The 15,571-nt window shown below is 39.2% G+C and overlaps 1 protein-coding gene across 1 annotated transcript in view; it reads right to left on the reverse strand.

Moving 5' to 3' along the window:
- LOC128729022 (uncharacterized) overlaps positions 1-8,638 on the reverse strand; it is a 30,211-nt gene extending 21,573 nt beyond the window's left edge. Inside the window, exons 1-2 of the mRNA XM_053822670.1 lie at positions 8,595-8,638; positions 2,067-3,028 (exon numbers count right to left, since the gene is read on the reverse strand). Coding sequence (XP_053678645.1) covers positions 2,067-2,402 — 336 coding nt within the window. The 5' untranslated portion in view covers positions 2,403-3,028; positions 8,595-8,638. The remainder of the gene's footprint in view (positions 1-2,066; positions 3,029-8,594) is intronic.
- Positions 8,639-15,571: the final 6,933 nt, after the last annotated feature.

Here is a 15,571-nt window from a genome sequence, read left to right on the forward strand (position 1 = left end):
GTTCAAAGGCTCCTTTAGGTACCAGACAACGCAACAGACGATGTGCCGGGCTCACTGAACGTGCGAGGAATGCAAATTTATGAATCAAGCGAACTTTTTTCTTCACTCATTTGACGTTTTATTCGCGTCAATATATTAATGGAGAAATCTTCCAGACGGTATGTCACGAAATTTGTCCATGGACGGGTTGAACATAGTTTGGTTATTGAAATATTCAACTGGATCACAAACATAGGTGAAACCGATCAAAAAGATTTGCAATAATCGATACTGTTTAAGCGATTAGATACATTTGTAACTAATTATATTGTGAATAAATTCAGCCGCCGTACGCAAAACGTAGCAACAAAAAAAACCTTTATCAGCTTCAAACCATTCAAAGATGGCTTTATTATATGGATCGATCGAGGATTAGCATAAGTGTAGATTCTTAAATTCACTGCTCCACATTGAATTGGTGCCAACATTGACATCATCATCGCTATTACTTCATTCACAAATTATGCGCGAATTGAAATAATAACGAACCTCGCTTCAAGCATCCCGTTTTCTGATACATCTATCCATAGTATAGTAAAACTGTTCGACACATGTGTCCCGTATGGGTTTTAAGTTCCCAAATGTCAAATGAAGCAAAACTCGCAACATAATATGGGGAGTTTGTTTCGACTGTTGGGAGATTTGAGAAGAAAGGAACCACTGTGTTGGTGCTAGTGAAATTGACACCCCAGTCTGTGCGCTGTGGGCTGCAGTAAACGTCCACTAAGCTCTCAAATCCGTTCCATTTACGTCTTGCACGATCGCTGTTCGGTGCAGCACATTCGGGCGATGCCTCGCAAATTGACGAGAATTCGTGAAGAGAAAAAAAATCCCCGGCACTTTTCTCGCACCAGCGCTCTTGAACGCGTTTTGCTTGGTTTATGGTGCTCGGATGTTGGTCGGAATATGATGCAAACCATTTTAATAACCAAGCATATGAAATTTGAAACTGGCGTGTTTTTGCTGCGAACTAAATCAATTTTCCACGCATAACTAGGGTATATGGATACCACACGTTTCTTTACATCAATGGTAAGATAATTCAGAGCCAGGCCATGCCGGGACTAGTTTTTATGCATAATTCACATAGAGTGTATTTTACTTTGCAAAAGAGTTCCTTGGGGATGTTCCCGTTTTCCACAGCCCGCTTTGCTCGAAGCAGATATCCAATAGATTGTAACACGTTGAAGTACTGGCTTAACAGGTCAATATTTCTAATACTTTATCTTATCCTAAAAAGTATCTTTACTCTACCAGTTCAAATCGTATTGTGATTACTTAGCAACGATGGTATTGAGGCATGGGGATACTTTGAAGGAATATACAAACGTCGTTAAAATTTGCAATCTTATTTTAATAATTAAACGTAATGTTAGGACGGACGAACATTGTATGAGTTTAAACAATACCTACTAATTGAAATCATTTTGCATTTCGCAAGTGATATTTAATCTGTAATTCCACCTAGATCTAGTTATAACACCCGGTAATTCAATTCTATTGGGTGAGCATTCAAGTTAGTTTTGCTTTCTTATGCAAGGAATGAAGCAAGAAGCTAGCATTATCTGCGTTTCCGTTACATTATTGCTGATAGATAAGATAAAAAAGCAATGCTTTGAAAAATTCAGACAATGTAAATATGAGCCTTGTTCAGTGTCGCTGCAGCTATAACGCAGAATAAATGTCAGAAGAATTATATTGATATAAGATACAGACCAAAGCCCTCATAATTCCAGAAGTTATTATGAAGATACAGTATCGATCAATGATGGGTTTCAAATGGCTAATTATATATTATGCTAATAGACTACACATCCAAAGGAAGCAAGAACTGTAATCGTTAATAAATTGAGTATGGAGGTTAAACTACTTCCACATTGACGATTACGGGGAACGAAAGGGTAATGTAAAACTACCCAGAAGAAAAAAATCCATCAATGGACATTACGATCTGCTGGCTTATATGATGATAAGTAGCCTAGTGTAACCTTTCACTCATACGCATTTACGTGAGGTGTAACACTTACCGTTGCTTCGTCCTCCTGGGCTAAACCACCAGGCACACTCAGGTCACGCTGTTGAGAGCCTGCTCCAGCGAGCAGGTTAGCGGCCGAAGCAGGTGAGTTGGCCTCAAACAGCGTGGAAGGGTCGCCACCGGCCTCTCGATACTTCTCGACGTCACCGAGCAAACGCTCCAGATACTCGACGTACAGCGTCTCCTGCTCAAGCTCCTTCGACAGCTCGGCGATTTTCTGCTTGTGTCGCTGGAGGCTGGCGCGCACATCCTGCTCCCAAGCATCGGATAACGAGCTCTGCGGGAACCGCTGCACCCACATGCGCTGGAAATCACTAAACACACTCATTTTCCTATGACTTTTGTTTTCTAGCTACCGCTTGCTTACTACTTCTGTCCTTCCACAATTGCGTTGTCCTTTTGAGCGGAGAGGATCTCGCCACCGTCCTCACCTAACTCCAGTTACACCTCACGATGTGGTTGCTTTTGCTTAATACGGTTTCATTTCCACCTTGCTCTACTTGGACACACCGATGTTTTCCTTCAACACCTTCAGCTCATCGCTTTATCTCTGTCGAGCTACTCGCTGTAAGCGAAATCTGGTAAGGGATTTTACGTTTACCGCACACATTAAACATTGGGCACAACCACACGTGCACGCACACATATAAGCACACTCTCTTACACTTTTCTCTTGCTTTCTTTTTTTTTAAGACGAACACACGCAATGCCTTACTGAGCTACCGAGCATTCCGATCGGTGTTGATGTTGTGCTACTAGCTGGTCGCCGGGCTCTGGCATTCTTACCGATTGCGGCCCTCCGAAACCCGGGCACCAGGTTCCGAACGGCTCCTAGGACGCTTTCAAGCACGGCACACTCGGGATTTTGACGGAACTTTCCTAAAACCAAGCCGTTCGGTCTCGACTACAGCTGCTGATGATGGAGCGATGAGACCAAGAACAAATGGCCATTTTCTGGAACAAGACCAGGAAAGCGAACCGTGCCGGTTAGGTTAATGTATGCGTGAGAGCGCACTCCGGCAGTCTGGCTATCGTTTCAAGGTGATGGAATGCCATGGCGATCGGTGTGCGTAGCGGAATGTTGAGGATCATTTTGGAGGTACAGGACAAGCTAGGGTGGAAAGTTGTTGCCCTAATAAGGATCATGAGGGCACGGTATGATTCCTCGGTACATTTAACGTATTCAAATGATCGCAACGTGCCCGCAAAAGCCAGCACTACAAACAAAAGAAATTAGCCACACTTCGATGAAGGTACTTCATGAACAGACATGTTGTGTTCCAGGCATGTAGTGTTTGAGTGAAAACGTCTACTCTGGAGCATGACGAATGCTTTCCGTCCGTCAGTGCCGCATATTTAACTCGTGAACAATTGATTAGTTACTAGACAGTAAGCGACGTATATAAAACAAACCCCGATCGTCGTACGTTACACCATAAACCGATCGTCACTGCACTTACAACTAAGCTTGCTCTTTTAGCACTTTCGCGCCTAGACACGGATACCGAGAATAGGCGGTTCACCCCAGAAAGATGAAGTCACTGTCCACCGTCTGGCATATAGTCTGATGTAGAACAGTGGCACAATAAACGATGACTAATGCTGCCTCAGTCCCGCGAGACAGTAGACTGCGGTCTTGACGAAAGCATTCGACGATTACGCCGCGTGGAAGGTATCGTAAAAAAACTCAAACGGCACGGAAAAGCATGAAACTTGCTCCAGACGCAAGTAACTGTACCCACGAACACACACGAGCCCCGCAGTGGATGAAAGGCCGGATTTTCCTTTCGCAATTGGCATGCCTGAGCTAAAAGCGCATCCGGTCCGAAGCATTCGCTGGTGGTTTTTGCGGCGGAACCGAGACCGACGGCACGGGAAGGGTCATTTGTAACTTACTGGTTTTTGTGGGGTCTCCCCGTTTTTTATCTCCCTTCCCGTTTCCTCCGGCTTCTGCTTGAGCGAAAGGAATACGGCCTCCTCCTTTGACCTTTCTATACAAGCTTTGACTTTTTTTATAGAACAATAGAACATTTCCTAGTCGTCTCTCGATTTCCAACACATAGCGTTGGAATCCGGAACCACACGTTAGTCAATAAATGCCACCAAAAAGGCAGCAATTAAACCGACAAGATTTTATTGAGCATTGGTAGGTTAGTGCAAGGATGTAACCGTCAGAACCTTTCTGTAATGATGCTTGAGGTAAACTGTGAGGCTTCCGCCGGCACAGCTTCCGTACACGATTTTCGTAAACAAAAACACTCCTCTGCTTTCCGGGCACCACGCGGTCCACCACAGGACGATGGGAAAACTGGCACCCGGCGGTTTAGCAAACATCACACATGGCTCTCACCGCGCCAGCCAGAGGCGGCACGGAACCGGGTAGGTTGGTGGCGAAGCAGATAAAAGGGTGGGTCGGGTCGCTGGCCAGATTTGCTGGCAACAACCTCTCAGCCCCATGCCATCGCGCATGCGCATCAGGTCGTCCAGCTTGACAGCACCACACCTCGTGTAATGCCTCCTGCCATCGAGACAGTCGAGACACAGTCCGAGCTTGAGCTAGAGAGGGTGGATAGTCATCGATCCGTTCTGCTCTACCGGCTGTCCGCGGTCTGGTGGCACTGTCCGACCGTCTGGCTGCCGTCTGACGGCGGGATGCACCTGAAATCGATTATTTGTCTGCTCCGCCAAGGCGGCACCGGATGCACCGGATGCTGCATCCATTGGGGAGACTCCGGGATATAGCACTGCTGGGGAGCAACAATGGGCAGAGCTCGTATTCGAGAACTCGTGGCTCATGCCTTTATCGATTGATAAATTAACCAAATAGGTATGGGTCGCAAAAGAAAATGCGCGCCACCCAAACGCACTATAAATTACGCCTCCGAACGGCGAATCGATGACGGAATTTTAGCTCTTCTAAGGAGTCAGGAGGTGCCTCGAGCATGTACGGCTTTTATACTACTAGTCGGCCGGGGTTTGGTGTGCTAAAGCAGAAGTTGCTGAAACGTAAATATACGCAATATAATACGCCGGTCGAGCAATTCGTAGCAGGATCAGAGTGCGGGGAATCCGTTTGCACCCATGCGGTTTAGTGCGGACTGGACTGTTGAGTGTGAATTTAAGGATTTTTCTTGGAAAAGTAGCTCATTAAACTGCAGAAATTCTAGGAGCGAACGGTTTCAAAAAACTGTCAATCAAAGTCGTAGCAAAAAAATAACAGCTACATTACTCAAAGTAGACCACACGATTAGAATAAATACATATTCTCATACACATATAGAACTCAGCGATTGGGCTAACCAAGATTGGTTTTATAAAAAAAAATCACAAAACAGTTAATAAATGCTGTATTGCCAAAACAACATTGCATGGAACAAGAACATAAGAAGACATTATTTGTCTGTCTACCATGGCGTTATAGAACATCCAAGAATCTTACTCACGAACAAACAGCAAATCAAACATTGATAAAGTTCACATCTTCAGTAATCAGAATGATATGATAATTTATGATAAATATTTTATAACGAACCAATTCATTTTAATTAGCTTACAGAGATTTTTTAAATCAAAAACCGTTTCCAATCATAGCTTACACCTACTCGAGATGGAAAACAACATCGAACGTTTATTTTGGCCTCTAACATTGCGAAGATAAATAGATTCCTATCGTTTATTGTAGTAAACGTAGCACCAGCAACATCAGATAGATAGTGTATTCATTACTTTAAAATAATGGCCAGTAAAAAGCGCAATCAGACCGACCACGCGAAGATTAGAAACGCGAAAGAAAAACTAAATAAAGCAACATAAAACGCAAAAAATAGGTCTGTACAACAAGATGAAAAAAAAAAACTCAACAAAAAGAAGCCCACATCCACGATTCGGTATCATAGTTCAATTTTCTTCTTTTCGTCCCTTTGGTCGTGCTTCGATCACACGCCGTGTGTTCTGACTAACTCGGACGGATTTTCCCTCCCGCAAGGCCAACGCAGATACAGCAAATTCTGAGTAGGTCCCGGGTGTTGCGATATTACGTGACAGAAAAAAATGTTTAACTCCCCAGAAAACCACTTCACTGATATGTAAAATATAAATTGGTAGACATAATGAATCCTGAAGAAAAAGGCGAACGAAGAGAGTACAAGAGATACGAGTATTGAATGGGTAACCAGAGCAAGAAAGGTTAAACCTTTCATTCTTATAAAACGATCTCCTGCATGGCAGAATTACAGTGCAAGTTTCTGTTTTTTTTTACGAAAAATTGATAAGCGACAAAGCGACGTTATTAAACATTGTTCGCATGTTATTTATGCAGTTTATCTGGCGAGTAATGTTGTTCTAATTAGTTTTCAGCAGCAAGAAATGTTTTATATTTTGTTTCGCACAAATAAGAAAACAGTAGAATAATAATTGTAAGTGTGCAAACAATCCTCATTTTTCGCAACAGTATGCATAATTACATCCTTTGTTATAATGGTTAGTGCAGTTTATCGAACCCAAGGAATTTTCTTTTTTTAGAACTAGATTTCACAATAAATTTCTTAATTACTCTAATTTTTTTTCGCGACACATTACGTGTCAAGAAATATAAAGCCTGTAACCAAGTCTTTGGTAGGACGGTGATGCCGATTGTCGGTCAATATCAAAATTAAAAAAATAACGTTAAGGTACAAAGCACTTCCTTTTCCCCCATTTGCAATAGTTTACATTCGGGTGCGTGCACAGGCATTATCATTAGCGTGCACTTTTCGGGCTTCCTATCCTGTAGCCACCGTCGGCTTGACGGCTTTCCGGTGATGAAAATTTGACACCAATATTGTGAAGCAGAAACTGGATTTGGGCGCATAGAGTAGTGAAACATGTTTTGTATAGCTAGCGTACGTAAGAATAACTCTTGAGAGCAATGATTGATCGACTGGAGCGCATCGGTTCCAGCTGATAGAGGATCTTCTTCACACTCGCGCTCATTGGTTAAGATTAAAAGTTCCGTCGCCAGCTATGTTGTATTGGAAAGTATTAAATACTTCATTTAATAATAAAAAAATATGTATCTCATTTGCAAGTTCTACGAACTTTCCAGTGGATTACCAGAGGCTATGATCATTTCCTTCTTGTCGTTTTATTTGCTCTCCCAACCCGGGAAATCCTCATGAAATAAATTCATTAAAACCTTCTCTCACAGAGCATTAGAGTCCAATCAGCGTCAGAACAGGGGAGTGACAATATCACAACCATAATGATCCAATCTTTTTAAACGAATTCCTAGTTCTTGTCACGACATGCCTGTGTGTGGTCGATGCATACTGCCACCACCTGGTCGACAAAAAAAACTGTCTCAGAACATAAGAAACGTGGCATCCAACGCCTCCAGCCCAACATGCGTGTCGTTTCCTCTGTCCATGTAGCAAGCTGTTTGTGTTTTGTTGTTGGTTTGGTAACGCAGCTGTTTGAGGGGTTTAGAGTTAGGGGTTTACTGTGCGCATATTCCCAGCGTCTTCGTGCATGGAGGCGCCTTGCAGTCGCGTTACGATGGCAGCGAACGCAACGTAGGCAAGCGCAAAAGTGACGAAAACCTCGAAAAGCGACAACAACCCGGTACAACACATACACACACACGCGCACACAAGTACCAGAACACCAGGAAGGCGTCGCTGGTTAGGTTTATCTCTATCCGTCGCTGGTAGTCGGAATAACGCCCTACCATGGTCTGTGCCGGCCAAGAATCGGGTGGTAAACAATGTTTGACAGCTTTCCGCCAGTGACAGTTCGCGTACGGCCAAAATATCGCGACCCGTCCCGTCGATGGCTAAGTACCGGGGAAGTGGATGCTCCTCAGGTGAACGTAAGCTGCTGAAACTGCTGACAACGCACAATGCAAACAAGGCACACTGGTCAGCCGCAAAACGGGTTAAAAACGGATTTGCTTCATTCGAGCCATCGAACAGTAGACCGCGGGGTCGTTTCGATGTGAACGTGTAATATTTTTTTTTGACGACTCCAAGCTGAATTACGCTCGTGCGCATACGTCATGGAATGAATGTGAAATCACCACACCCCTTGCGATTCGGTTTGCAGGTGTTAGTACTAGGGTTCCACCGGTGCGTAGAAATCGGCGTTGGATGCAACGACCCATGTTCTGTCTCTTTTAGCCAATTCGCGGCATACATTCACAGGCTACACTATTTTGCCGTTCTTCTTTTCTTTTCTGCTACCGTCGTATACAGGCTGCGCGGAGCATGAGCGGTACACAAAACGAGACAGCGGTAACGGGTGTAAGCAGGAAACCACTTACCCGCCCGAAAATAGTTGCATTCAAGATGCAGGTCGTCGAATGCAACACGCACCAACTGATGAGGCTGAGAGTTGAAAATTCGGTACGATTCCCGTTTTGCTTTTTTTGTTGACTGGCTTGATTGATCTGTTGTTCAGTTCGGATGTAAGATGTCCCGATGTCCCGTTGTTGTCTGCCCGATCGTTCTGGAGAACACCAATTCTGGACGATAACGCTTCACCTCACCTGTAACTCCTACCACACACGAACTTAGCTTGGTACACTGAACTATTCTGCCCAATGCGTCGCTTTACTTCTCCACCTACGCATAGAGCTCACAAACGATTTGTTCGATGTGGCACGACAGCAACAAATGCCTTTTACACGCACTCACGCTCAACGCAACTGCTACGACGCGCATACGTCCTTTCGCATTGGCGTTCTCTTTGTAAATGTTCCCGTTAGTGATGTGCGGATTTGGACTATGGGCCGTGCTAAAGTATAAATTCCCAATCGATAGGAATCCCATCATAAAATAACAATCTCCCAGCCTATTGTAAAGAACGCTTTAACTTCCAAAAACGTGATGTGGGTTCGAACATCGTCAATCGATTAAAAATATATGCCTTTTTTATGTAATACTAATTGCACTCCCAGTGATCTTATATCTCGTAACACAAAAAAAAACAAAACAATATTTTAAAATATTTAACCAACAAAAGTAATATTTAATAAACGTACATTATCACAATGACTGATCAATCAAATATTGTTTTATAAAGAGACGAACGTTAAAGATATTCAATTTTTAATTTGAATTATTTTAATTTTTTATTATATCATCAGTATTTTAATTTAAATCATTTAAAGGATAAAATCATGGTGAACATTTTGTTGGAGCCATTTTGCAAATTTTGAATATGTTATCTCTTAAAGTCTTACATGAAAATAAAATATTTGCACAAATATCACTAAACGCGTGAATTTAAACAAGTATTTCTCTGCTTCTAAGGGTATCCATAGTTGCAATCAGGCTTAAAAATGGGTTTGCCCATCATTAGAACAATTGCTCCAGCAAAGATATCGTAAGCAAATCTTGTGTGCTCCTGTGAGAGGGCTGTAGTCAACGAGAGAAAGCATTATCGAAAATACGAAAGAGATGATACTGATGTGTACGTGTCTATCTTGTTTGCTCTCTCTCTAAGAAATACTCTGTTGTTGTTTATTTTACCGGGTTGAAGATTACTTAATTTAGCGCAACGATCTTGGATATTATATCTCCTCTCACATGTCGAGCTACTTTAGTCGACAATCACGCAAGAATTCGTAAAATGGATAGAGCAACGCTCGTTATAAAGTCTGTTGACTGATTTGATTTACGAAGGCCAGTCGTCGCCGTGTACTAAATCTTACCCTCTAGGAACCTTGGGCAGGTTTGAAGAAGGCAAAACAGTGCTTTCCGCGACGAGGGCTTATTTCTCTGGTATATGCAGATTTATTATTTTCTGTTGTTGTGTTCACTGGATCTTTCTCTTTTGCATTAACATTCTTTTTTATCTCTTCCGCTTCTATACACATTCGTTCTCAAGGTACGCTGCAATATATAACGATTAGACTAGCAATTACGAACACGCATTTATATATTCTTCTAAGTATTTCTCATTTACCGAACTGATAAACCCCGAATGATAGCTCTTTTTTCTAAAATAATTCTAAATTATTTCAGTAACCCCTCCATTATAACTCAAAGACGCCATAAACATTCCTTTGCTCTAAATGACGCAATAATATTAGCAATCATTATTTTTTTTTAGTTAGATGAATCTTTTCTTTCCAACATACATAACATTTACACATAATTTGCTCATTCGCCGTCATCTAAGCTGGAACCATGTAAATTGCAACATCTGATTGATTCTTGCTACACATACAGTTTTCAATATAAAACATACAGATAGATCTGTCGGACGAAGATAGAATGGGGAAATCGTAAACGGTTATGGGGTAGAACAAGCAGAATTTGATACGCGAAGTAGGAGAATTAGATACTATGATGGACAACGTAGAAGCACAACTAAACAATATTCTATGCCAAAACAATTTTCCATTTCCTTTATATTTCATCTGTATTGCTGTTCCCTTTCAAAACGCCATGCCATGTTCGTAATCGTTACGCTCTGCAATCCATATTTAAATTTATTACACCAACTACATTTCCAACGTAACTCAATACAATTTAAAATTGAATCTTATTGAATAAGGGCATAGCGTTATGTACAACTATATGTTGAAAATATTTTACACTTTTAAATTTTTATATTTATAAATATTTATATTTATTTTTATATTTTATATTTTATATTTTATATTTTATATTTTATATTTTATATTTTTAAATACTTATATTTATATTTATATTTCATATTTTTAAATATTTATATTTATATTTATAAACGGTAGAAGAGAGAAAAGTTGCAGGAAACTGAACTGTTTGTTGACGTCTTTGCATTTTTGCGAATTTCTTTTATTATGGAAACGAAAATTCCTTTCCCGTCCATAACGTAAAAGTCACTCGTTAGAAAGAATAAACAAAAAACATTTGTATCGTTGAGCGATTTTTGAACATTCCAATAAAAAAGGGTTACATACCGCCGTTTCCGCATTGGAGAATGTGATATGCTACTTGTTGCATGGACTGTGTTAAGGCGTACATGAAAAGTTGTTGTTAAATTAGACGATATTTGTTACTTTGGGCATTTTTTTCAATATTCCGAACAATTATTGTATGCCCTCACACCAATTTGTTTCCAACCGGGAGAGCTGCAACGTCTCCATTCTAATTTTCCAGTAAATATGGACTTTTTTAAGAATTTGCCTTATTTCATTTATTTCAGACATGATTGCTGTGCTTGACCATATTTTCCAATGCTCTAATAGGAAGAGCTCGTATGGGAGCTCTTATTTTTAAAGTTTTGTGTCATAGCAATAGCTTGGTCCGGTTGATTTTAGGTGAGGATGCTTCTTCCTCAACTAAAATCATCCGGACCAAGCTATTGCTATAACCGAATTATTTTTTTGGTAATACAGACAGGATTGAAATCTCCCTCTGTTTTCCACCGGCGTAAATGAATCGACGTTGCGTTATGAATAGGAAGAAGCATTTGTACTGTGTTTCAATCGATTTGGAAGCCATATGTATTTTTCAATAATTTTTCTGTATTTGGTGGAGCGAGAGGGACAACCATTTGGTTCTCCGCTTGTAGAACTGAAATTTTGAAAGTCTTTCTATTAAGTGATCAAATTTTAGTTGATTTCGACGACGTATGTACTTCACAGTGATATTTTATGATGAAAAGATATACCAAACCGGGAAACTTGTACTTCATCACATATTGTATAGAGAGTTTTAAGAAATGCCTACGCAATATTTAGGTTCAATCAATGTCATTTGTATTCAACGATTTTCAATTACTGTGAAAGGGAATGTATGGAAGACCCCCTACTCTTTTATCCTCTGAGCGGGCAGGAGAGTTAGGCTTTTTACGAACAGATTTATAAAAACATGTTCAGACAAATTGGTCATCGTTTGAATTTTGTATAGCCAATAACAAACCTACATATTATTTCATAATAAGGGCAGCGAATGGTATAGAAGATGCCCGATTTTTTTCGGGGTAACTAAAGCTTTACTTTCTGCTCGCAAAAATTAAAAGAAACATGTTTGTCGAATTGCGGATATTTCGATCTTCATTTGTATTTTGCCCCCCTTTTTTGTGGTTGTGTGTTTGTGTTGTATTTTTGCCCCCTTTTTTGTGGTTGTATAGAAGCCCTCCCTTTTTTCTTGATCGGGGCTGCCGAAACTTTTGATTCTTTTGCAAAATATAAATAGATGTATTTGTGCTAAATTTCGACCAGATCTGTGTTTTGTATTTTTAAGTGAATAATATTGCCTGCTCTGATAGGGGTTTGTATGGGAGCCCTCATTTGTTCCCCACCGGAGTATCTGATGATTTGGATTCTTTTATAAAATTGAAAAAGATATATGCATCTCGAATTTTAGTCAAACCGGTGGTTTTTGTATTGTTTAGTAATTATTATAGATTTGTTAGATATATAGATTTGTGAGATACATATAACGAAGGTGGATGAAGCTTTGAATATTTTTGCCAAATGTAAAAAGAAATATGTTTGCCAAATTTCAGAAAAATTGGACATCATTTACAGATTTAAGCGAATTAAATTCACTTTTTGAGGGGGGGGGATTGTTGTATGGGAGCCCCCTTTTGTTCTTCTTTCAGGAGGCTGAAATTTCGCCAGTATTAGTTTCAAGTAATGAAACATCTATGTACCAAATTTTAGCCAAATCGGGCGTCATCTATAATTTTAAGCGGATAATATTAATTTTTTGAAGGGGGAGTTTGTATGGGAGCCCCCCTTTGTTGTTTATTGAGGAGGCTGAAATTTTACCAGTATTAGTTTTAAGTGATGAAACGTCTATGCACTAAATTTCAACCAAATCGGGCATCATTTGTATTTTTAAATGAGTAGTCGCGAATTGGGGTTGTATGGAAGCCCCCCTGTTGGGGGGCTCTTAAAAAATAAAAAAATCGAATGCCTAAATCCGAGACCATCATATACCTATGTACCTAAGCTTGGTACAAATCGGTTCAGTGGAAATCCCATTGAAGCGCGCGCATAGGCACACATACACATATATTTATATTTATACATATATATATATATATATATATATATATATATATATATATATATATATATATATATATATATATATATATACATACATATATATATACATATGTGTGTATATATACATATATATATATATATATATATATATATATATATATATATATATATATATATATATATATATATATATATATATATATATGTATATATATATATATATATATATATATATATATATATATATATATATATATATATATATATATACTTTTTACAATATTTTTAGAGCTGGCCGAAATTGGGCACACAAGTTCATTTTTATGTATTGCAAAAGAATCCAAAACTTCAACTACCCTTATCACGAAAAAAGGAGGGATGTCATACAAACTTCCCTTCGAAAAAGTCTATAATATTCGCTTAAAAATACAAACGACGACCGAATTTTTCCGCAACTCACAAACATGCTTCTTTTAACTGTTGAGAAATAATATGTATGTCTTGTTTTGGTTATACAGTTTTCAAATGATTATCGATTTGTCTGAACATGTGTTTTATATTTTTTTGTAAAGAAGCCAAACACTTCAGCCCCCTGCGAGGTTGGAAAAAGGAGGCGTTTTCCATATATTCCTTTTTACCGTATTTGAAAATCGTTAAAAATACAAATGACATCTGATTTGATGTCATTATTGCGTATGCATTTCCTAAAACTCTCTGTACAATATGTGATGAAGTATAAGTTTCCCGGTTTGGAGCTAAACAGGGAAATTGAATATGTTTTCATCACAAAATATTCACCTAGAAGTACAAATGTCGTCGAAATCAACTAAAATTTTATCACTTAATAGAAAGACTTTCAAAATTTCAGTTTTACAAGCGAGGACCAAATGGTTGTCCTTCCTCCTTCACCAAACACAGAAAAATGTAAGAAAAATACAAATGGCTTACAATTCGATTGAAGCATAGAACAAATGCTTCTTCCCATTCATAACGCGACGAAGATTCATACACGCCGGTGGGAAACAAAGAGGAGTTTGAAAATCCTCCTGTATGTATTACCAAAAAATAATTCGGTCATAGCGATAAAGTTCGATCCGGCTTAATATAACTGAAGATGATTTTTCTTTCTTGAAATTTTGAGTAGTGGAATCAGCAGTCCGATCCCTTAGCGAAGAGAAAACAAAAGCATACAAGCCTCTCCTATTGGAGTTTTGGGAAATATGGCGAAGCATACCAATCATGCCTAATTTAAATGAAATGAGGCATAAAAGTCCAAAAAAGACTTTACTTACAGCAAATTAAGAATGGGAACGTAGCAGCTCTCACAGTAGGGAGCAAATGGATGGGAGGACATACAACACTTTTTTCGGAATAATAAAAACAATGCCCAAAATAACATAAGTTGTCTAATTTTTATAAAACTTGGCGTGAACTTTTCAACACAGTCCATGCGAGAAGTAGCAAAGTATGAGCTTCCACAATGTGGAAATGAGGTCATAAAAGAGCCATTACAACCCTCACTTCCTGACATTTTCAAAAATCGCTCAGAGATACAAATATTTTAGTTTATTCATTTAACCCCTTGCGTGCCAAGCGTTTTTTTAAGGAAAGTGCACAAAATGCCACGATTCCATCATTTCTTGCTCTAACGTCAGAGCCACGGTTGCACCCGCTCTAATTCTTCACGTTCTACGTTTGTGATGAAATTTTGGCTTTCTTTACGATCATTCGTAATTCTGTTTGGTCACAAATGTAATAAGTGAGAATAATAGCTGTTCTAAATATTAAAAAATTGCATTTTAAAATCAAGCATTTTTGCTATCACCCAAAAATGGGTGACATGGCGTTATAGAAAATTGACCTTCACACTCTTTTTGGGTGACGCGGCAGGTTAATACGAGGCAAGGTATTAAGCGAGAGACTTACATCACGAAGGGGAAATGGAATAGCCGTTTCCGGAATAAAAGAAATTCATAATAATGCAACGCCGTCTACAAGCAGTTCAGTTTCTTGCAAATCTTCTTTCTTCATCCATTAGTTTAGACATTAAACTGCACTCAGAAATTCAACTCATCCTCTCTCGCTGTATGTCAAAATGTAAATGTGAAAAATATTCTTCAACATATAGATATAAATAACTTAATACGCTTTACAGTAAGATACCATTTTCTATTGTGTTGAGTTGCGTTGGAAATATGTTTGCAGTAAACAAAATTAAATTTAGTTTACAGAGAGTATTGATTACGTATACGGAATGGCGTTTTGAAAAGGAACTGTGTAAAGGTGAAAATTAAAGGAAAAATGAGCAATTGTTTCCAGGCAGTAGAAGTGATGAAATAAGGGTAAGCGAAAGAAAACTAGAAAGATTTTAAACGTAATGCATGCTAAAAATGTAACAACGTGTTTTTATTTTGCTTATTGTCATGTAGAAGGATTGATACGACGTATCCAAAAAAAAGATAAGGATCCAAAGAATGTTTCGCAAGGGTGGATCTGGAAACACCAGGATAAAC

Source organism: Anopheles nili, chromosome X, assembly GCF_943737925.1.
Source record: "Anopheles nili chromosome X, idAnoNiliSN_F5_01, whole genome shotgun sequence".
Taxonomy (NCBI): Eukaryota; Metazoa; Arthropoda; class Insecta; order Diptera; family Culicidae; genus Anopheles; species Anopheles nili.